At 37.2% G+C, this 22299-nt stretch overlaps 3 protein-coding genes across 3 annotated transcripts; 1 reads left to right on the top strand and 2 right to left on the bottom strand.

Moving 5' to 3' along the window:
- Nucleotides 1-7714: 7714 nt before the first annotated feature.
- LOC141617056 (phosphoribosylamine--glycine ligase-like) lies at nt 7715-12279 on the top strand. Its single transcript, XM_074434228.1, has 5 exons — nt 7715-7815; nt 8295-8664; nt 9552-9925; nt 10636-11166; nt 11632-12279. Exons 2-5 carry the CDS (start codon nt 8319-8321, stop codon nt 12022-12024), a joined length of 1644 nt encoding a protein of 547 aa, XP_074290329.1. The 5' UTR covers nt 7715-7815; nt 8295-8318; the 3' UTR covers nt 12025-12279.
- A 218-nt stretch (nt 12280-12497) lies between these two features.
- Nucleotides 12498-16214, bottom strand: LOC141617048 (methylsterol monooxygenase 2-2-like). Its single transcript, XM_074434219.1, has 7 exons — nt 15999-16214; nt 14593-14730; nt 14033-14178; nt 13770-13889; nt 13376-13588; nt 13196-13276; nt 12498-12760 (listed from the first exon to the last, which is right to left on the bottom strand). Exons 1-7 carry the CDS (start codon nt 16026-16028, stop codon nt 12685-12687), a joined length of 804 nt encoding a protein of 267 aa, XP_074290320.1. The 5' UTR covers nt 16029-16214; the 3' UTR covers nt 12498-12684.
- A 1188-nt stretch (nt 16215-17402) lies between these two features.
- LOC141617042 (uncharacterized) lies at nt 17403-19481 on the bottom strand. The gene is made up of 2 exons (XM_074434214.1): nt 19043-19481; nt 17403-18189 (listed from the first exon to the last, which is right to left on the bottom strand). The coding sequence occupies exons 1-2, from the start codon at nt 19374-19376 to the stop codon at nt 17666-17668; spliced, it is 858 nt and encodes a 285-aa protein (XP_074290315.1). The 5' UTR covers nt 19377-19481; the 3' UTR covers nt 17403-17665.
- Nucleotides 19482-22299: the final 2818 nt, after the last annotated feature.

The raw sequence follows: 22299 nt of genomic DNA, 5'->3' as shown, positions 1-22299 counted from the left end.
TTAAGTATATATCCGTTTTAAATAGTTAAAACGAGTTAAATAGTTAGATGAAACAAAAACTGAATGACCCATCTATATAATAGGTGGGTAACATTATAAGTCAAAGACATTTGATCTTGATTTTCTGAGACAAAAACTGAATGCTTAGTGAACGATAAACTCTTCTGACTGAAATTAAGTCAGAGAAAATGTCGCAATTTTGCAATTGAAAGTGACTATTTAGTGATACAATATTCAGCTAAATTAAATTTATAGCTAAATTGGTAACATTTTATTAGAAATGTTTTGTTAACTTTTCCTCAAAAAATGATCACATTTTATCATAAAATCGGTCACATTTTCTTGTCTTCGTTTTAGGCGGAAAATGCATGACTTAAAGGAGACTTGCCGATGTATAGGATAACATTTGACCCTTTTTACACTTAACACAAATATGATCGTTTTAAGAAAGACCGTCCTAAAGTTAATACAAATTCTCATTGAAGACGGGCACTATCCGTCACAAGCTGAAGACGGATAGTGCCCCTCTCATAATATGCAAGTGGCACTATTCATAAGGTGCTCCATTTTCCTCCCACTTACCCTTGCACTTGCCTTATTATGAGATGGACACCATCCGTCTTTAGTTTATGACGGACGTGTCACAAGCAAGACTTATTGTAAAATTAAAAGCTTGGAATTTATATCTCAGGAGAATGAAGCATAACTTTATGGATTCACAAATTTTCATTATAGACGGACACTATCCGTCTATAGCTATAGACGGATAGTGTCCCTCTCACAAATGAAAATGGGTAGTGCAAGTGGGTGGGAAATGGATACCCCCACTTGCACTATCCACTTTCATTTGTGAGAGGGACACTATCCGTCTATAATTATAGACGGATAATGTCCGTCTTTAATGAGACGGATTGTTATGGATTAGCCCTTACACCAAAGTTTTGATAGATATTTTGGGATTTGGTTGTTGGAGGGCCACAATTATAGAGGATGACTTTTTTTCATTTTTAGCAAGAAAATGATGCCTTAACATTGATTGTTTACTCTCTTTTCTTCATTACTTTTGAATCAATGCGTAAAATAAAGCAAAATCATTTTCCCTAGTAAAGCCTATATAGAAGTAGGTAAAAATATGTACGGAATATTTACTTAGCTTAATGATCAATGATTGTCAGTTTGTCACTAATGAGTTGGTGTACATTAGTTTAGGAGTAGGAAAAATTTAAACAAAAATAAAAAACAATTGGTCTTGCTTGTGACGGGTTACCATTTGTGACGGATATTTTGTGAGATAAAATGGTAACAAAATGGGTTAGTGGAGAAAGGGGACCACATGAATAGTGTTGCAGAGAGAGAAAAAGTGGGTACATTGTGAGGTAAAATAGTATCCGTCTTCAGCTTGTGACGGATATGTCATGTCTTCAATGAGAATTTGTGAATAAAAAATTCTTGTTTAAGATGGACATAGTCTTTTTAAACAAGAAACGAGTCATTGAGTTAAATAGATATCAAATGACAAGACAAGTTGCCTAGGAATTGTCAAAAATTTCGTCTCTATTATAAACAATACCAAAAATAATTTGAGAAATGTTGTATTTTGATTTTCTTTTTTCACACTAGAGTAAAGTGGGTAAATTAATGAAACCTTAACGTTAAAGAAAGTCACTTTATTCACAAATTCTTGTTTGTGACGGCACATATCCGTCACTCTTGAGTGACGGATACCATTTTACCTCATAAAATACCCACTTTTTCTCTCTCTGTAACACTATTCATGTGATCCCCTTTCTCCACTAACCCATTTTATTATCATTTTAACTCACAAAATATCCGACACAAATGATAACCCGTCACAAGGGAGACCAATTGCACTTTATTTTGAGTAAGATTCTCCTAACCATAGTCTTCCTTCCCAAACTTCAGTGCAAACACGGCCTATGACATATCGTACCGTGCTATGCATGCCAATCCCATGTCTTGCTAAAATGACTATAGATTGTGTTGGGCTATGCAAGCCCATATGTCCAAGTGCTCACTTTCATCTCTAATATTGAGACATTTTCATATACTCCATACTATATTCGGTTTGGGTCAATTCTAATCAATTCAAGGTACGGGTTAAGCCCGGGGTCCTCAAATCGAGCATCCTTTCGGATTATTCAAGTCGGATCATTTTGATTGGGATAATTTTGCCAGGTCAAGGCCCTGTTCTTTCTGGCTTTTTAGAGCCGAAAACTGAATCGAATCGAATCGAATCGAATGGAGTCGAATCAATCAATCGAATCGATGAATCGAATCAATGGAGCTGAATCAATCGAATCGAATCAATGGAGCCGAGCTGGACTGAATCAATCGAATAGAGCTGAGCCGAGCTGAATCGAATCGAATCAATAAAGTCAATTGAAATTTGAATCAATCGAAATAATCATATTAATATTAATAATAATAATATTTAATATTATTGTTATTATCAACTGTACTAATAATAATATTCATAGTATAATACTATTTATACTAAAATTAATATTTTTAAGAAAAAAAATTATAATATTATACTCTCTCTGTCCCGGTAATTTGTTGTCCTATTTCATTTTGGGGTGTCTCATTCAATTATTGTCCTTTCTATTTTAAGAATGAACTTGATGAGCAATTTGATCATTCACACTCAATTTGGTCCGCTTGTCATTTATAATTGGCCCATCCTCTTTCCTTGGTCTTTGTGCCAAAAACCAAAGGACAACAATTGACCGGGATAGAGGGAGGAGTATATGAATAATCATAAATTATAATAATGAAAAAATAGTAATTTTTTACCAATAATATTCTTAATAACAATAATAAATAATAATGTCAATATTAATAATGATATTAGTAAAAATAATTGTTTCGAATAAAAACACTCAAGTAAGCGTTGCTCGAATCCGGCCAACGGTCAACGCGCTCCTTTCGAGACGATGGCACCTCGAACCTATGCTTGCTCTCTCCGGATGGATCTTTCACGCGTAACAAATAGGGCCTCGGAGGGTTCGCACAGGTCCTTCTCGATGCCTTACGGATCGGTGGATAGTTGAGACCTTGCTTGAAGCTAAGGTTTCCGTGCCTTCTCATAGTAGCTCGAGTAGTTTTACTTCTAGAGAGAGGAAGTTGTTGGTGAGAAGTATTTTACCATTGATGGGTGAATAATGAGGTATTTATAGATTTCTATGTGTACCTCAAATGATGGCTGACAAGCATGGTTACCATATTCGCTATGAATACGCCTTATCGATTCGCGATTCGCTTATAGAAAATGTGTTATATGTATTTTCAGTAATCAGTTGATAGAATTCGCTTTTAACAATCCGTGATTCGTAGAGTATCAAGCGAATCCGTAACCATGTTGGCAAGCGTGTTGACTTGTATGACCCCGTATCGGCTATTTGGTCAAGTCGGTTGGGCGTGCCCCATCAATAATATTAATAATAAATGTTATTAATTTTAATAATAATACCAATAATTATAACAACCACAACAACAACAATACTACTAATAATAATAATAATAACAATAATAATAATAAATAATATTATTATTAACATTAATAACATTATTATTCATTTTAACAACAACAACAACAACAACAACAACAACAACAACAACAACAACAACAACATTATTATTCATTTTAATAATAATATTCATAATTGTTCCGGGTGTAATTCCAGAGCAGTTATATGTTACCACCCGTGCTTGTAGAATGACGTCTTTAGTTGAATCCTCCTTGCGGTCTCCTGAAACGATGAACAAACTGAGGGCTCGGCTTTGGACCGAGCGAACTCACTCCGACGCTCAAGTCAGTAAACTTAGAGAGATAAGGCTGGAACTCGACGCGGCGAACAAGGAGGCTAAGAGGGCCAAGGCTGAGGCTGAAGAGGCAGTCCGTGCTGAGAGAAAACTCAGGGAGGACGCTGAAAAGGAAGTCCATGCTGAGAGAGCCAAGGCCGAGGTCCGCGGCGGGTCGAAGCCGCTAAGTCACCGGAGATGCGTGACCTTGTTCAGAAGCACGCCGACCTTTACCGTACGCAGAGGGACGAGTTTAGGGGCTTGTTCCAGGTCCAGGGGAAGGTGGTTCGGAACAAGGATGCTATCATCGCCCAAAGGGAGGAGGACATTGAGACACTCCAAACCGTTCTCCTCCCTAACATGTGCGCCCAATACCGGGACCTGGCCGAAGAAGCTGCCAAGGAAGTGATTGGGGAGCTATTCCCTCTTGATTGCTCCTTTCCGTGGGACAAATTTGACGAGCTGTTTGATGACAAGCTCGAAGCTAAGGATGAAGCCGCGAAGGAGAAGGCCAAGGAGGAGGTAAGGGTGAAGAAGGAGGAAGAGGCGGCCGCGGAGAAGGCAGCCCTTGCTGAGGAGGCTAAGGCGGCCAAAGATGAAGCCGAGAGGATGAAGGCAGCTGAGGCCGCTGAGGCTGAGGCTGCCAAGAAGGCTGAGGCTGAGGCTGCTGAGAAAGCTTAGACGGCTGAGACAGCTTCTGGGTCGCCCATTAAGGACGATGCTGCTAACGGTGCTAATGGCAAGCAACAACAGGCATAGGGAGACGGGCGGTCGTCACCAGGCTCACCCAGCGTCTCGGATAGCTTTAGCTGTTCGGGGGCCAATTATTAAGCCTTTCCTCCCTGCCATATTTTGGCGCTTAAATGATATGTCTGTAACCTTTTGCCTTTCTTTCCCTTGTATTTTGTACAACTTTGGTAGCTTGTGTTTTGGCTTATCCTTAGGGGGACGGCCGTCGTCTGTATTCTCCTTGTAACCTGTTATAATTTTTAATAAGAGTTTGCTTATTTTGCCTCTAGCTTGGCCGAGGTCTTTTCTTGTCTTCGTCTGAGTTGTCTTCTTACGTTATTAATTGAGCGCTTCTTTTGTTTCTACCTCGGCTTTGACCGAGGCGCTTAGAATGCGTATCTCAACCGTGTTTAACGTTCTAGGGCGTGCTGATCGCTTTCGCGAGTATCAACCGCGCTGGTAGTGACTGCCATGACGTCTGCTTCCTTATAGTGATTGCCGTGGCGTCTACCTCTTGGAGTGACTGCTGCGGCGTCTACCTCTTGGGGTGACTGCCGTAGCGTCTACTTCTTGGGGTGACTGCCGTAGCGTCTACTTAGGTCTACCACTAGCACTTTGGGCTCCTCCGGCGTCTTGACGGGGCCAGCTTCTTCCAGTGCTCCATTCAAGTCTCTTGGAGTCACATTCTGGGCCCTGGTCTCCTGGACGGGTTCCGCCGCTCTTGTCGGTGTGACAGTGTGAGTCGACGTACCACCAATTAGGTCCAGGAGTAGCTTCAGTTTTGCTGCATCAAACACATGTCCCATGATGGTGACCTGGTTGGCGGGCAGCGGCGTATCTGGTATTATTGGCATCCCGTACTCCGGTTGAATTACCCGGCCGGTGGAGGGCTGCGCAACTCCAGAACTGTGGACGGTATTATCTCTTTTGTTTGGGAATGAATGTGACTAGCTTCTAGTATCTTTCCCCACAGACGGCGCCAATTGTTCCGGGTGTAATTCCAGAGCAGTTATATGTTACCACCCGTGCTTGTAGAATGACGTCTTTAGTTGAATCCTCCTTGCGGTCTCCTTAAACGATGAACAAACTGAGGGCTCGGCTTTGGACCGAGCGAACTCACTCCGACGCTCAAGTCAGTAAACTTAGAGAGATAAGTTGTCGTTACTTGGTGAAGTATATGTTGTAGAGAGATAAGGAAGATATTACCAGATGAATAGTGATTCTTAGGTTAAATTGTGGATCTCCTCCTCAATGAGAGTTGAGGAGTATTTATAGACTTTCACCTTTTGTCACGTAGTGGCCAAGTGGCTAGCAGGTGGAAAGACTGATCTACCCTCGGCCGAGGGACCCATGGCAGGCCGGCGGGCCTTGTTGACTCGCCGCCGAGGGGTCTTGGATATGAGTTCGCGGATATGTGCCCCGGTTGGCTAGTTGTCCCAGCCGAGGCACAAGAGACAGCCGACAGTCGTCGGGTTAAGTGTCTAAAGCCGTTGACTTGCTGTGGATATCTTTGACCTTGCTCAATATGTTGACTGGTCAGCGGGTGCAGAATATGCCCCATCAATAATAATAATAAATAAATTATTAATAACATTATTATTAAATATAATAATAATAATAATAATAATAATAATAAAGAATAATATTAAAAAATAGTATTATTGATAACAAAATTAATAATAACTATTAAATTTAAGATGAGTAAAAGGTCAAAATGAAATTTAACTTAATGGAAATTGAATCGAATCAATCGAATCGAATGGAGTTGAAATGAAATCAATCGAATCAATCGAATGGAGCAATCAATCGAATCGAATCGAATTGAATGAATCGAATCGAATCGAATTAATTAGGAAATTAATCGAATCAAGAAAGTAAAAAATAAGCGGAAAAAAATAAGGCGCCTTTAATGTCACTCACTCACTCCTGTATCTTTGGGAATCATGGCCCATTTAATAAATTTAGCATTACTATCTTTAAGCCTTAAGCCCAGCCCAAAGCTACATATCTGTGCTTAATCCCAACCCAGAGCTACGTATGAAAAAGCTACGTATATCATGGAACAATTTGGGCCGGTGATGGGCTATGGTTGGATATTAAAAACCATTTTGGTCATAGATTGTTTATGGTTGTACCGATAACTAGGTTAGATCACGCGAAATGTATGCGCGGTATATATACAAATTTAATTATTTTTTATGTATTTTAAATTGACACCATAAATTTTCATAATTCATCTCATTATGTTTTAGTTTGAGAAAAAATTGATCTCGAAACTAATCAAGATAAAATGTTATGAAATATGTATTTTTAGTGAAAATGTTTTTTATAACTCAAAGCGAATGATTTCATTTTATAAATATTCTCAAATTTTTAGAATAATTTTTTTTCCTACAAAATATAATGCATAAATGAAAGACTAAGCATTTTGTAGTTTATAATTCATTAATTTTTATAATTTTATTCTAATTTAATTTAAAGATTATAATTGAGAGTTTAATGAAATGATTATAGTTTTATGATGAAAAAACTATTATTATTTTTTAATGAAAGATTTAGATTAACAAAAGAAACATTTATTTTCATATTTAAGTTGGTGCATTTTGGAGGAAAATTTCTCAAATATATATTCTCTTAGTAGATAGGGATTGATGTTGCACTTCTCCGTATAGACAATGTATTTTCAAGGAGGTGCTAATGTTCGCAATACATTTTACTCATAATAGTATTGGAATCGCTAATATGCTTGTTTTGTTCATGGGCTATAATTCTAAGTTCTAACTCATATTCACTCCAAATCCACAATTAATCACCTTAAACAGCTCACGAGGATTCCCAAATTATAGACTTTGTTCTCAAGCCAAATCGGCAGCTTTTAAAACAACGAGTGCCTCAGCTTGACTAGGCGATTGAACTTTAAATCCGACGTCCATGCATCATGACTTCATGAGTCATGACAACGGTCAATCACATAGTAAACCTGAACAACCCAAAATAAAAGCATCTAACGTATCATATTATCAAAGATAACCTTTCGGTCACAACTAATTTTTAACCTTTTAATTACGATTTTTATTCCCCGAACCTGTAATTTCTTTTTCTGCTAAAAAGCGTGTCAGGAGATAAAATTTGATGCTGACGGGAATTGAACCCGTAGGTATATTGCACACCACCTACCAAGAATAACAAAAACACTCGCAAACTCTTCATAGAAGCTACTCTTTCACCATTTTCTCCTAATTTCCTCTAATTTCAACATTTCAAGTAAGTCTCTTTTGATACCTACATACATTTCTTCATTTTTGTATATTTTTTTGGTAGAAATTATTGTAAATTTGTAAATATTCCCTGCATTCTTTTTGGTTTAGTTATTCTTGTTCTTTGAGTTACATTTTAATTTTTGCTAAGCATTTGGATTGATATAACTACCCTCTCCGTTCAAGCCAATTTCATACGTTTGTACAATATACGTGAGGTGTATTTTAATCGAACATATGTAATTAATTTGAACTGCTGTTTATATACTCATATTGGAAGGTTTTATTGTATGATGTTGAAAAATATGATGTGGGTATGAATTGATAGTTGAAATTAAGCCAAATTATTGATATCAATTATTTGGGTGTTGTTAATTTCTTTGATTTCTTGAAGGGTTTGTGATTTGGAGCTATTTCGTAGTCGCTTCGCCTGTGAAAGCTTTTAGCTTTGTTTTAATTTAGAAAATGTGATGTTTTTTTCCGCAGCGATTGGGAGGTTATTGAAGTGAAATGAGTTCATATGTAGCTCAAATGTATGGTTCTATGGGTTCTAGTGGAGGTTGTTATTCATGGAAACAAGTTTCTGGTGACAAGATGATGGTTTTCGGACAAAGGATGAAAGTTAGTACATTAAAGGCATCGGTTGGATTAACTAGTTCATCAATGTTTTGTTCGACAAATGAGGAGATTGGTAAAGTTTTATTTAGAAAAAGTAATGTTTGGAATGGTTGCTTTAGTGTAGCAAGTAAACGGGTTTCTGGTTTGGATGATTGGATGGTGAGTGTGGGTGCGAGGAATGGAGGTGGCCGGAAATCATTCATGGTTTTTTGCATTGCCAACGATGAGATTGGAACAGGTTAGTGTCTTCTTATTCAATGTGATGTACTGTACAGTGGGATTCATTTGATTGAGGTGGACTAGTTTTAGTACATGGTTTTCTTGTAATTGTTTTACTACTAGTTTTAGTACATGGTATGAATAAAATTTCTCGGGAGAGAACCGAGAAGTTAAATGGAGAATCATGGTCTGCTTGTTTGAAGTGTGAGATCAATCATTAGCTTCTGTTGTTTGATTGAAAGCGTTTAAAGCTAATATCTTTAGGTACCTTTGTATTTGATGGACATTGTAATTGCTCATTTGAGAAAACAATGGTTCACAAAACTCTCGCATCTTCGGAAGTATCGCTTGAAGTTTGCAAAGCTTCTTTCAGAATGATGTTTCAAAGCCCTTAGTCGGTGTAGGAGAGGATAGTTTTAAACTGTAAATTACTCCATGAAATTATTTAGTAATGTGGTAAACTTCTTGTAGCTAGAGTACGTCCGTACGTGTCACTAAGATCACAATGTTATATTTTGTAGTAATCATTGTGAATGCATACATAGTTTTAGTTTAAATTCTCATTACATCTTCAAGCTAAGAACATAATTACTAGCTCCAAGAAAATAATTTTGAACACGGATTCTGTGGTTGTAGAAAACATTGTTCAACAATTAGTTAATCAGGGCACATTGTTTCCTACACTGCTCTTTGGCTCTCGGCAATACCCCTTCTAATTCCAAGCATTCTGCTTATTTTAGCTTGGCTGGGAATTGAAAGAATAGTGAAGGGAGTAACCTACCTCTTTTTCATTCTTTGGCCAACTTGAAGTTTAATTTTGTTTTTATTTAAATAGTTTGGTCTCATATTATATTTAGGTGAGACCGTCTCACAAGAGACTAACTGATCTATTAAATGGAATTGTAGAAGAGAAAGTGAGAGTGCTGGTGATTGGAGGAGGAGGGAGAGAGCATGCACTTTGTTATGCCTTGCAACGATCACCATCATGCAGTATCGTGTACTGTGCACCTGGCAATGTTGGGATTTCTAGTTCCGGAGACGCAAACTGCATTCAAGACCTTGACCCTTCTGACAGTTCAGCTGTCATTTCTTTTTGTCAGAAGGAAGGTATTAATCTAGTTGTGGTGGGACCCGAGGGCCCCCTCGTATCTGGTCTTGCAAATGATCTTGTAAAGGCTGGTATCCCAACTTTTGGTCCTTCCTCTCAAGCTGCTGCCCTGGAGGGTTCTAAAGATTTCATGAAGAGCTTGTGTTATAAGTATGGCATTCCCACAGCTAAGGTTTGACATCCATTCTCTTTGCAAATTTAGTACTTGCAGTAATTGCATGCAAGAATCCGCGGGTGTAGGTCAAGTAGCCAATCTCTTTGAGAGATCGTGTCATTCATGTAAACTCTACCTTTTATAGCTAGCAGACCTTTCAAGGTGACCTGATAATTTGGAAATTGTGTGTTTCAGTTAATGTGGTTCTGCTGTATTGACACAAGTTTTTTTTTCTTTTTTCATTTTTTTTTTATATGGTCAAGTTAATTTTAAAGGAAGTCCTTCTTAAACTACATCCCCGGATATCCCGCCATCCCATTCGTATAGTCCTTATCTGACTTTGGCGGTCACACAATGTCAAATTTTAACCCTTTTTCATGTTAACAAAATACAACTGTTGCAACTTTTTGAAATGATAATATGAAAGTAGTTGGCTTTATCAATCAAACATGACAAATTTCCTTCTATTTCTATTTATATTTGAAGAAATTATTGCACAAAGTCAATACCGGTTCTCCACCAAACTCAAATGGGGACATTTGGGATGGAGATAATAATATCTTGGACAATTATTGTCATATAGCTTTGCGGAATACCAAATGTTGTTGGAAATGAAATTTCTCTAAATCATAGACTATAAAATATCTTGGGACAATTATTCTTACAGTGCCTTATCTCTATGTCGGCGTTTTTTTTATGTTTCTCAATCACATGTTGACTTGGTGCAGTATCAAACGTTTACCGAAGCAACTGCTGCTAAAAAGTACATCAGTGAGCAAGGAGCACCTATTGTCGTCAAGGCTGATGGCTTAGCTGCTGGAAAAGGAGTTGTTGTTGCTATGTCACTGGATGAGGCTTATCAAGCTGTTGATTCTATGCTTGTAAATAGTGTTTTTGGTGCAGCAGGCAATCGTATTGTCGTTGAGGAATTTTTAGAAGGGGAAGAAGCTTCCTTTTTCGCTCTAGTTGATGGTGAAAATGCTGTAGCTTTAGAATCGGCCCAGGATCATAAACGGGTCGGGGATGGTGATACAGGTCCCAACACCGGGGGAATGGGTGCATACTCACCTGCCCCTATTTTGACCAAAGAACTTGAGACTTTGGTCATGAGTTCCATAATTCTACCCACTGTCAAAGGGATGGCAGAAGAAGGTTGCAAATTTGTTGGGGTTTTGTATGCTGGGCTTATGATTGAAAAGAAATCCGGATTGCCCAAGCTTATCGAGTATAATGTGCGGTTTGGTGATCCTGAATGCCAGGTGGGTACGCTTTTTTTTTTTTGAAAAAAAAAATGCTTTCAAACGACCTTCATCCTTCACGCCGTACTCTGCCAATATGGACTAGGAATTAAGAGTAACCAGTAGAACGGGCGATGGAGTAAACCTCTATATTGTGGATCATTCGGATCATGTAGGGGTCAGGCTGGTTAGTGACGGGGCAGTTCAGTTATATGATGTAGCTCTAATTGGTCTGGTTTGGTCATGTCATTTCGGTTACAGGTTTGTTTTGGGTGTGCTATTATCTGCGTATTCCATTCGTGTTCATGGAGGTTCATGTCATTGATATGTAGATAAACTTGGCTTTAATTTCAATTTTGTCATTTAGGATCGGTCATTACCGGGTGGACTCTAGCCACTCTAGACTGAGTCATTTCGTATTAGGTCAGTAAACGGTTTATCAGGTCTACATTGGACGGTCTAACTTCAATGCTTGGTACAATGCAGGTTTTGATGATGCGTTTAGAGTCGGATTTGGCTCAGGTCCTCCTTGCTGCTTGCAAAGGTAAACTGAAGGGAGTATCACTAGATTGGTCTCCTGGATCTGCCATGGTGGTTGTGATGGCGAGTAATGGATATCCCGGAAGCTATAAGAAGGGAACTCTCATTTCCAACGTGGAAAACGCCGAAAAAGCTGCTCATTCTGTCAAGATATTCCATGCTGGAACAGCATTGGACTCCGACGGAAATCTGGTTAGTGCTGGGGGCCGGGTACTCGGGGTTACAGCGAAGGGAGATGACCTACGACAAGCGAGAGATAGAGCCTATCAAGCTGTTGAGAAAATTAACTGGCCGGAAGGATTTTATCGTCAAGATATTGGTTGGAGAGCCCTCTCTTAAACTGCCAGTATTCATCAGCAGCCTAACTTCAGCTATAAAGTTTTGATCCCCGGTTCGATATAGGAAAAGAAGAGATCATTTATAATTTTTATTTTTTTATTTTTTACTTGTCAAAAAAAAAAAAAAGAAAAAAAAAAGCAAACCAGTTTAACTTGGAGAATGAAACAAGCATTCAGATTTCTGTGTATTCTTCCTGTTTTACATTAACTCAGTGACCATTAGGTGGTTGTAATTTTTTTCTTCGACGACGAGAAATAAATAGCATACAGTCAAGGCTAAAACTGATTTAAAACCATGTTTGCATTCCCTGTTTAAGGCCATTTACTCTGGAATTTTAGCTCTGCAGATACCAGAATTATTTTGTAAGGCGGAAATTATAATCTAGACCTGCTGCGTTCAGATTTCTTCACTTCACAGATGATGGATTACAATTTGTGACCGGAATTTGAGCAAGAGGTGAACAAAAGAGGAACGAAACGGAAATGAACACTTCGAATAACTAAAGAAAGAATGTGGAATACAAAAGAGGCAACAGAAAATAAAAGGAGATGTAATCACTACATATATATCAAAGGAATGGGATCTATTAGCAAGGTAAAGAACATTCATTCCCTACGGAATTAGAAGACGCCACAAAAAAAAAAATGAATTATGAGAAATCTACATATGCTTGCTCTCGGCTTCAGCAGCCTTCACAGCCTTCAGTTTTCTGAAACCAGTGTCAGTACCGAAAAGCCTGCACAAAGGGACGGTTGTTAAAGCAAGATAAAGTATTAAAAGCAAACCGCATCAATGCTAAACACAATAGAACAGTAAAATATGGAAACCTCGTGAAACTTCATAGTTGCAGAATCACGTATTACAGAGTCGGACAATTCAGCCAAGTGCGAGATATGTAACAAGCACAAATCAAGAAAATTGACATGCATTTGAGTTACCACAAGTAGTCACAACCCGAGTCTATTTAGTGAGTGTAAACTCTGATCGGAAAACACCAGGTTGGTGGTAACATCACGTCCCACGGTTTATACTTGCCTCCCCTAGTGCACTTAATAATTCGAAAGAGAGAACTTCATTTACGCAAACAAATCGAGCATTGCTCCTATGCAAAACTGAAAACACAGCCATTACTCAACTCCATGAAAAAATCAAAATTGAAATTTGGTCTAACCAGTCCATGTATACAAAAGTTGATGAGTAGTTCCCAGACTTCGTGTACAATAACCGGTGGTGATAGTCATGAAAATCAGAACTGCACAAGAAAAGCAATCCACATGAACTGCTGTAGATAGCGCTTACAATAACTGGGGTGGGGAAAAAAAAATCGAATAATCGATCTCATAGACATTACCCTCCATATAAAGGAATGAAGTTTGAAGGGCTCCAAGGAAAGTGATATCCGCAGTGTGCCTCAACAGTCTCGAGGACTCTTACCATCATCCACAGCCAGAGAGTAAACAAATGAGGGCCCGTAATGGCAGGCCCAACAATTGTAGCGAATCCCAGGAATAGTATCTCTGCTGGGTGAGCATATTCTGATGTCAGTCCAAACGGTGTTGCGTACCTGCATGTCACAATATAACATCAACGATAAAGATCGGTATGATCGGTCTTAAATCGAAACTAATTATTCCTTTTCTTTTCTTTTCTTTTATTAAACCAAATCTGGTTTTGTAAATGAGAAGCAGAAAACCAAGCATGAGCATAAAATTGTAAGAAATGAAACTGATAGATCGATCTCTTACTCATGGTGGATGCTGTGAATATGCTGGTACAACCACTTTGTGTGTAGTAACCTGTGTCCCCAATAAAATATAAAATCTTCAAGAATGAAATAAAATATTATCTGAGATACGACTTCTTTCCTGTAATCGAAAACAGAAAATGTCACATTAGAAATCTCAATTCACATACTCACATGTCTTGACAAAATTCTTGGTGGCAAGGCCTGCATAGCATGCTGTCTATGAAAAAAAAAAGGTACATTACATAAAGAACCATAAAATACCAGGACGGCAGAGGAAGACTGCTACGCATCCCCATAGCTCTGAAGACAGGGTAGGATAAAAGCATCACTGGCAAATTGACACAAAAATGGTACAACAACAAGCGGATTATGCATTTCCCCTGTCCCTCAGGAGTGTTTATTTTAGCCTGAAAAGAAAAACACCTGGATGAGTAACTTAGAAAGGAAAAAAAAATACTCAGGACTTAATGCGAGGGCACGGTGTTGTAGATGATACTCCCTCCTTCCATCCAGTTACATTGTCCCCTTTGAATTCAATAGTCACTTTAACCGCTATTTTCTCACAATAATTAATTTGATAAATCAAACGTGACAAATTTAGCATTGCACCTTACATATATGTAGAGAGGTTAATGATCAAAGTCAATGGGATGGAGGTAGTAACTAAGTAATACAAGTAAGGCCCTCATTGATCCTATAAGCCCACGTTCAAAGTAATCGGGGATTTTGACAAGAAGAAGAACTAACGAACACGACCACTATTTGACGATTTGAAGTGAAGTAGGCATGTCCTATGTGAAAGTAGAATACAGCAATGAAACCTGAATCTTATACTTGCTAAAATAGCCAAGCCTCTCGAGGGCAATAAAAGGGAGTCCTGATAAGAAGAAGACACTCTCATGAAGGATGAAGCTTCCAATGCATGATAACTGGAAGTCACTGAAATTAGTGATCAGGTACTGCAACATCAGAAACGCGAAAGGTTAATATAAATCTAATTAGCAATAGGATAACAGACGCCTCCACTGCACAATAATCACAGAAAAGACGAGAAAGACGTAAAGTGTCTAACACAAAATCAATATGAATTATATGCCAATTATACAGGTAAGGGAGTACAGCGTGATACTTTTTACGGGGAAAGGGAACCTGAAACTCACATTGTCTCACACTGAAACCGCCATACCATCTTTCTTTCAAAATGAAATGCGAAAGATTTGTCCTTTCTTTTAAAACAAAAGACTTAGTGGGAGCTGATAATGCAAAAGAGCAAAATATATTACTCCACGGGCATGTGTGAGAACATTAACTAATTGCCTTACCATCCCCAATCTATAAGGCTAAGGAAATTTGGCCAGTGCCATTATCGTCTCTAATCTAAACAAAAACTCATCCATCCCCAAGCTATAAGGGTTAAGAAATTTGGCCGGTGGCATTATCGTCTCTAATCTAATCAAAAGACTCACCCATCCCCAAGCTATAAGGTTTAAGAAATAGAAATTTGGCCAGTGGCATTATCGTCTCCAATCTAATCAAAAGACCCATCCATCCCCAAGCTATAAGGCTAAAGAAATTTGGCCGGTTGCATTGTCGTCTCTAATCTAATCAAAAGACTCACCCATCCCCAAGCTATAAAGCTTAAAAATTTGGCCAGTGGCATTATCGTCTCCAATCTAATCAAAAGACCCATCCATCCACAAGCTATAAGGCTAGGGAAATTTGCCCAGTGGCATTAAACCGTCTCTAATCTAACCAATAGACTCGTCTATCACCAAGCTATAAGGCTAAGGAAATTTGGCCACCAATGGCATTATCGTCTCTAATCTAATCAAAAGACTCATCCATTGAATACTATTTCTACTGCTAGATACGGGAGAAAAAAACCCGAAAACTTTAGCTAAAAATTGGCAAAATTTTCAATGCTTAGAACGACCGCCTCTGCTAACCCCCGTTGGTTACGACACCACGTATGCATAGGCTCTAATCTAACCAAAAATATCAATATCATGATTCAAAATCTTGCATGTATAATTCAATAAACATTATATACAATCATAATCACCAAAAGAGCGATTTAACAACAATAATCTAAGCACAAAACAATCAAATTAAACAAACTTTTCCCTACTTAATCATCAAATTAACCAAACTAATCAAATCAAATCAATTAATTAATCAAATGCAGCAAATTATTAAACCGAAAACTACAAGAAATAAAGCAATCAACCTGCCAAGAAGATTCAAGAAGCGACGCCATGGGAGGCAAAGCTTGGATCTTTGAGAGATAATTTGGAAGAGAGAGAAGTTGGTAGTTGATAAATGTTGTAGAGAGAGAAAGTAGTGGTTGATTTGGATAGTTATGTAGTTGTGCTAAATGGTGAGACCACTTCACTAAATTGTGAACGGAGACAGCTTGTCATGTTGCAGTAAGATTCTCTGTGGTGATCAAGTCATGATGCCAGGAGACTAGTAGTAAATCTGGTATTCGAGTCGGGTCGGATACCGGTCATTTCTTTTGGATTTGGATAGTCTCGATATAGTTTTAATATTCCCTCCATACCACATCAATGGTAACATTGACTTTTTTCACACTTGTCAAGACACGTTTTGTAATGTGAATATCTTTTGTTACACATTATTAAAAATTATAAAATCTCACATGACTATATTTAGTCTTATAGTTTAAGAATAATATCGAAGATTCCCTACGACCATGAATAATGGCAAAACGGTCAATGTTACCATTGGTCTGGTATGGAGTGAGTATTTGTTTAAGTTAATTTATTTTTTAAGGAAATGGAATAAAAATGGATTTACACGTATGGATCCGATCCATATCCTTATCTACTGAATCCAAAATATTGTGATTCAATCTGATCCGTTGGATCTGGATCTAGGCCTCTAGCTGTGACTCTGCCATATAGAGTTGGCCACGGGTCGAGCTCACCACAATTGGCACTTAATCAGTCCGTGAATGAGGCGGGGGCCGGGGAGGGTCGGATTGTGGGGGATGTTACTTGGGCCCGGTTTGTGGTGGGTTTTAGGCTGGTTTGGGCGGGCCGGGCGGGGCAAGCCTTACTAATTTTTCTTTTTTGGCGGGTCAAGGACAGGTCGAGTTTAAAATTTAGAACCTGGACCCTTCCCAGATATGGAGCGAGCTGGTCGATCGGGCCGGACCAAATGTGACCCGCGAGATATGTCAAGTCGGACCGGGAATGTCCATTAATTTGGCCAGGTCGATCTACTCTACCACAGATTTTGTTTAATACATCCTTTTTAATGGATAAAAATAGTTATTATGAAAAAACCTGTTTTAATAAAACTGTCTTATACAAGTACCCTATAAGACCCTTTTTTGTGTCCTCCAGACTCCAGAGTACATGATTTAGATTAGTAGCAATTGTTCCATATATTAATATTTAATTTTTGTAAGACCATTTTATATAATAATAATATAATATGTAGATAATTCATAAATCTGAAAAACATGACCATACTAGCTCAAATGAAAAAAAAAAAGAACCTGAGACACGAATTCATGTATAAGGCGACCTTACACAAGAATTTGTGGCTGTTTCGTTTCTCTTCGTGTTAAGATATTCGTTTCTCTTTTCAACTTCTGAATCAAATAAACTAGAATCATGAAAATGCATAATGTGGTGGCCAAAACAACTATACAATCGATTGTATAGAAGAGCTAAAACACTGAAATCAAAGAGTACATAGAACAACATAGGATTATATCAGGAAAAGTGAACTACAAATTATGATGATCCCAGAAACTGTAAACAAGTAGTAGCACCATTCTCTAAAATGATTCGCTAGTCCGATTATAAACTTATTATAAAACCGTCCTACACCAAAACTCACTCTGTAGTCTGTATAATGCAATTATTACGCCTTAGGAGCAGACCATTCAACATGAAGGATGAGATTATCATAACCATAACCATTGAGTTTATTAATGGCCCTTTGAGCATCTTCTCTTCTTGCAAAGTTAACAAACCCGAAACCTCTGCTCATGTTAGTACCCCTGTCAGTGGCCACGTAAACACGGGTGACATGACCAAATGGCTCAAACAGTTCCTGCAAATCAGCTTCCTTGGTGTCTTCAGACAGGTTAGTGACTCGAACTGAGTTCTCATCGTTCCTGCGCCTTGGATCAGTAGTGGTGTTTCTGATTGGAGGAACATACTTCTTTGTTGCAGTAGGATTCGGGTTAGGGTTAGGGTTAGGATCAGGAATTGCGAGAGCTTCAGTCGATTGGACAAGGTCCTTGTAAGGGCATGCAGCGGTCCAGTGATCACCCTTCTGGTGACAGGTTCTGCAGATTTTGATGGTGCCGTCTCTTGTTGGTTGGTTTGGATCCGCCTTTGTGTCTTTCCCTTTGTCTTTTTCTTTGTCTTTGTCGTCGCTGCCTGTATACATTGAACAGAAATTCACTCAGAGACGATCCCAAAATCAAAATCACAAATTCTTATACAGTATAAAACAGTCCCGGAATTAAGACAATTGATTGTAGACAAACACAGCACCAAGTGATCAGGACTGGAGAACGCAAGAAAACGTATTTTGTACTCGTTCATCGAAGAAAATTCGACATTGATCAAAAGACTAATTACAAGAAAACTACTCCTTATTATCTATTGTGATCGAATCCCCTTGTAAAAAATCCAATGAATTAAAAATACACCTAAACTATCCAACAATCAAACACATAAAATTACTCACAAATTGAACACTAGCGCTCCTAATACGCAGAGGCGGAGCTATCAAACACATAAATTTACTCGCAAATTGAACACTAGCGCTCCTGATACGCAGAGGCGGAGCTAGGCAGGGGCTAATCGCCGAGCAATGAAAAAATCTAAACTTTTAGTAAAAAGTTTCGATCTTTTCCTAGTTTACTCTATTAAATTAGTAGTTCAGCTCAATTGAAATTAATTTCTAAGTTCTGTCACAAGTCTCACGACCAATACTATTTCTCGTCCCCTAACGTCAAATCCTAGTTCCGTCACTCCTAAAACTTCTTTTAGTAAAAAGTTCCGATTTTTTCTAGATTACTCTATTAAATTAGTAGTTCAACTCAATTAAAATTAATGTCTGGTCCCTAACGTTAAATCCTGGTTCTGTCACGACTAATACTATTTCTCGTCCCCTAACGTCAAATCCTAATTCCGTCACTCCTAATACTAATACAAACGATTTAATACTATTTTCACAAAACCAAACAATGAGAACCTAATACAAAGCGGAAAAACGAGAACGAACCAGGGCGATCTATTTTGATTTCTTCGGTTGAAACGGTAGTGAGGCTGAGGCTAGTATTAATAGGAGCATCATTAACAGCGTCACCAAATTTAGCCCATGATCTCCGTTCCAAAATACTCTTCTTACTCGTTACCACACGTGTTTTCGTCGTAATTTTAACCTTTTTTCCTTCATCATTAAATTTATACTCGACCACGGTTTTCACCCCGTCGGTGTCGGGTCCGGTAACCTCCTTGGGCGGTAGTAGGTAACTGTAGTCATCACCTTCTTCTTCTATTTCTCCCCATCTTTCCTTCTTCATCGGTATCGTCGACATTGACATCGTCATCGCCATTGTCGTCGGATTTTTGGTAAATTTTCACGGCTGGTTCTATTGATTTGGTTCTATTGATTTGCTTAGTGATTAGATAAATTGATTTGGGATTTTTGCGTGATTAATATGAAGAGTTTTTCACGCTTATATATAGTAGTTTATGGTGAAAAACTGTTGTTCCTTGGGGCTCAAGGTGTAATTATTGGGCTGAATTATTGGGCTTTTGTGGCCAAGTTAAAACACTAATTCAGATTCTAGTTGAAAACGGTTTTAGTGATGGAGTATATAGGAGTATAACGGTTTGGTGAAACGAGTTTAGATTACCTTCTGTTTTTTTTTTCTTTGATTTTTGTGGCAGAATTGAAACGGTGTTGACATAAATAATATTTTTTTGCAAAATGGTTTTTGTTGTTGTTTTATTAGCGATCTTTTTTAGTTATTTTAGGAATTTTAGAAATATTGTGGTTTATGTCTGATATGATAAAATAAAGGGCAAATTAGGAAGTTCATTACTGCAAAGCGGTTTTTTTGTTGTTGTTTTATTAGCGATCTTTTTGTTATTTTAGAAATATTGTGGTTTATGTCTGATATGATAAAATAAGGGGCAAATTAGGAAGTTCATTACACTTTGTTGACATTATTTAGTAGTTTGTCGACGTCGAATAACAGTTTTGATTATAAATCAAGTGTTATATTACGTATACGACATTATTAAAATAATTTTCACCAACTATTAAGGTGAGAAAGACTTTACATGTTCCGCTGAATTAAATCTGGCTGAACTGAACTTATAAGCAGTAATAAATTGAATTAAGTTGAACTGGATCGACCTAAACTAAACTTATAAGAACTGAAATTAAGTCCAAAAGAACAATGTCTTAGCAGATGTTTTACAATATTTTTTTTATGGTAAAACCGTTTATGATAGATCTACTTAAGGTAAATAACCCTTGGATTATGTAAGCCGTTTTTCTAGTCATATTAATCGTTTACTAGTATAGATCTTGCGCAATGCGCGGTATATATAGAGTAGTTGTTTTTAGGGTGTTATTTATAATGGAAAACTAAAGTTATGAAAGAGGTATTTTTATGAAATCTATATATTTTTTTTTTTGGCCATAAAATTAAGGATTTCATTTTATAAATCTTCTCCAATTATTTTAATGTATTTTTTTGTCACAAAGTTAATGGTAAGTATATGCCAAGTTATTCTCTAAAGTTATTTATTACTAGTTGAAAAGCCCGTGCGATGCACGTGGCTCCCATTAGGGTCATCTTTATAAATATATTATATAGTTGATAAAAAAAGTTCAATTATGATTAAATCATTGATAAACAAAAGTTCGTGGTTGGTATAATTGATCAATGAGTTATTAGTGCTTTTAGCATAGGAGTTTTGTCATTTAGTAGTTATCATTTTAGTTGTAAAATATCAAGTAACATAGTAAGAGTATGTAATTAGTTTTTCCATTATTATTATAGAAATCACTGGTTTTAATTAAATACAAAACATTATCTCCATAAATATAGTGCAACCAATGTTGTCAGGATCGGGATTCTATTTTGAATCGATGGGGGAGGGTAGGATCGAATCGGTAGAATCGGATCGTAGAATCGTAAGATTCTACAAATTCACTAAATATAGTTTTCTGTTTGGTAAAAATATATAATTGAAGATGAAAACACTTATACCCAAATATTGATAATTAATGAGTTTAGTATCAATTCATGAACATGTTTCTAAAAATGACATGAAATTTGGATTTTACGATGTCATTATATAAAAATTTATTTTAATATATTTACTATGGAGTCGGATCGTAGGATCGTAAGATCGTAAAATCGTATTACGATCCTACCTCTAGAAAATTTCAAATAAATAGGATCGTAAGATTCTAGAGACATGATAGAATCGTAGGATCTGAGATCGAACAAGCATTTTTGGATCGTAAAATCGTAGAATCATAGGATCGAATCGTAATTCTGACGACAATGAGTACAGCTCACCAAATGAACCGCCCTTAATAATGGAGATAGACCTTTATGAGTTTTGCAAATTATTTTAACCTATAATAACTACGTAAAACTAAATGGTGCTACGTAAAGCAACAAGTATCATAAATATCTATATTTAGTGTATTTAGAGAAATGTTAGATCTCATATAGAGAAAGTTTACCTTGACTATCTACAATTAAGAGAGTGTTTTGCTCTTTTTATACCTTCTCGTAAAATCAAATCCATACTAAATTCTAATAAAATTAGTAGTCTCTAAACAACAGTACAAAAATATTTGTGATTCTGTTACATAGAATGCATGAGGCTCCCATTTAGGATCAACTTTAACAATATGCATGTTGAATGTTCTAAGAATTTGTTGAACAACAAATTGCAAACGTTGGTTTACATTGTCATGGTTTGATAGTAGAAGTCAATTAAGCGGATAAAAAATAAAGTCCAACTATCTTGAAAATGGGAACACAAAAAACTTTTGGGTTGATTATTAATGGATCATCAGTCCCTTTAACTTAAAAGCTACTCCTTTTGGTATTAACTATATCAGTTGTATAGCATCCGAAGACACAGTTATGTTATGTAATTATCTATCTTTATTGTTGTACGGGCCACCGATTTTAGTTAATTTAAAACGTCGTTCCCAAAAATGTGGTTTAATTCCATAAAATGAACACGTGATAATCAAATATTTTTTATAAGATTCACAAATTAGATTAACTTACAACATTTACTAATATTCCATTTTGTAATACGACCATGTAAATGTTGAATGGTAGTGGTACGCAAAACATGTATCTCAATTATATATGTAGCCTGTTTGGAGGATTTTTGTTAGATCTCTAAACAATAAAAATTTGTTTTTGACTATTAACCATTTAAGGCTGGTTGTTCCCTGTGAACTTCATGTAAAATATATAATTCGAAATTTAA

This window comes from Silene latifolia, chromosome 1, assembly GCF_048544455.1.
Source record: "Silene latifolia isolate original U9 population chromosome 1, ASM4854445v1, whole genome shotgun sequence".
NCBI lineage: Eukaryota > Viridiplantae > Streptophyta > Magnoliopsida > Caryophyllales > Caryophyllaceae > Silene > Silene latifolia.
Note: the sequence above shows the minus strand (reverse complement) of the source record. Positions and strands in the feature narration are given on the sequence as shown.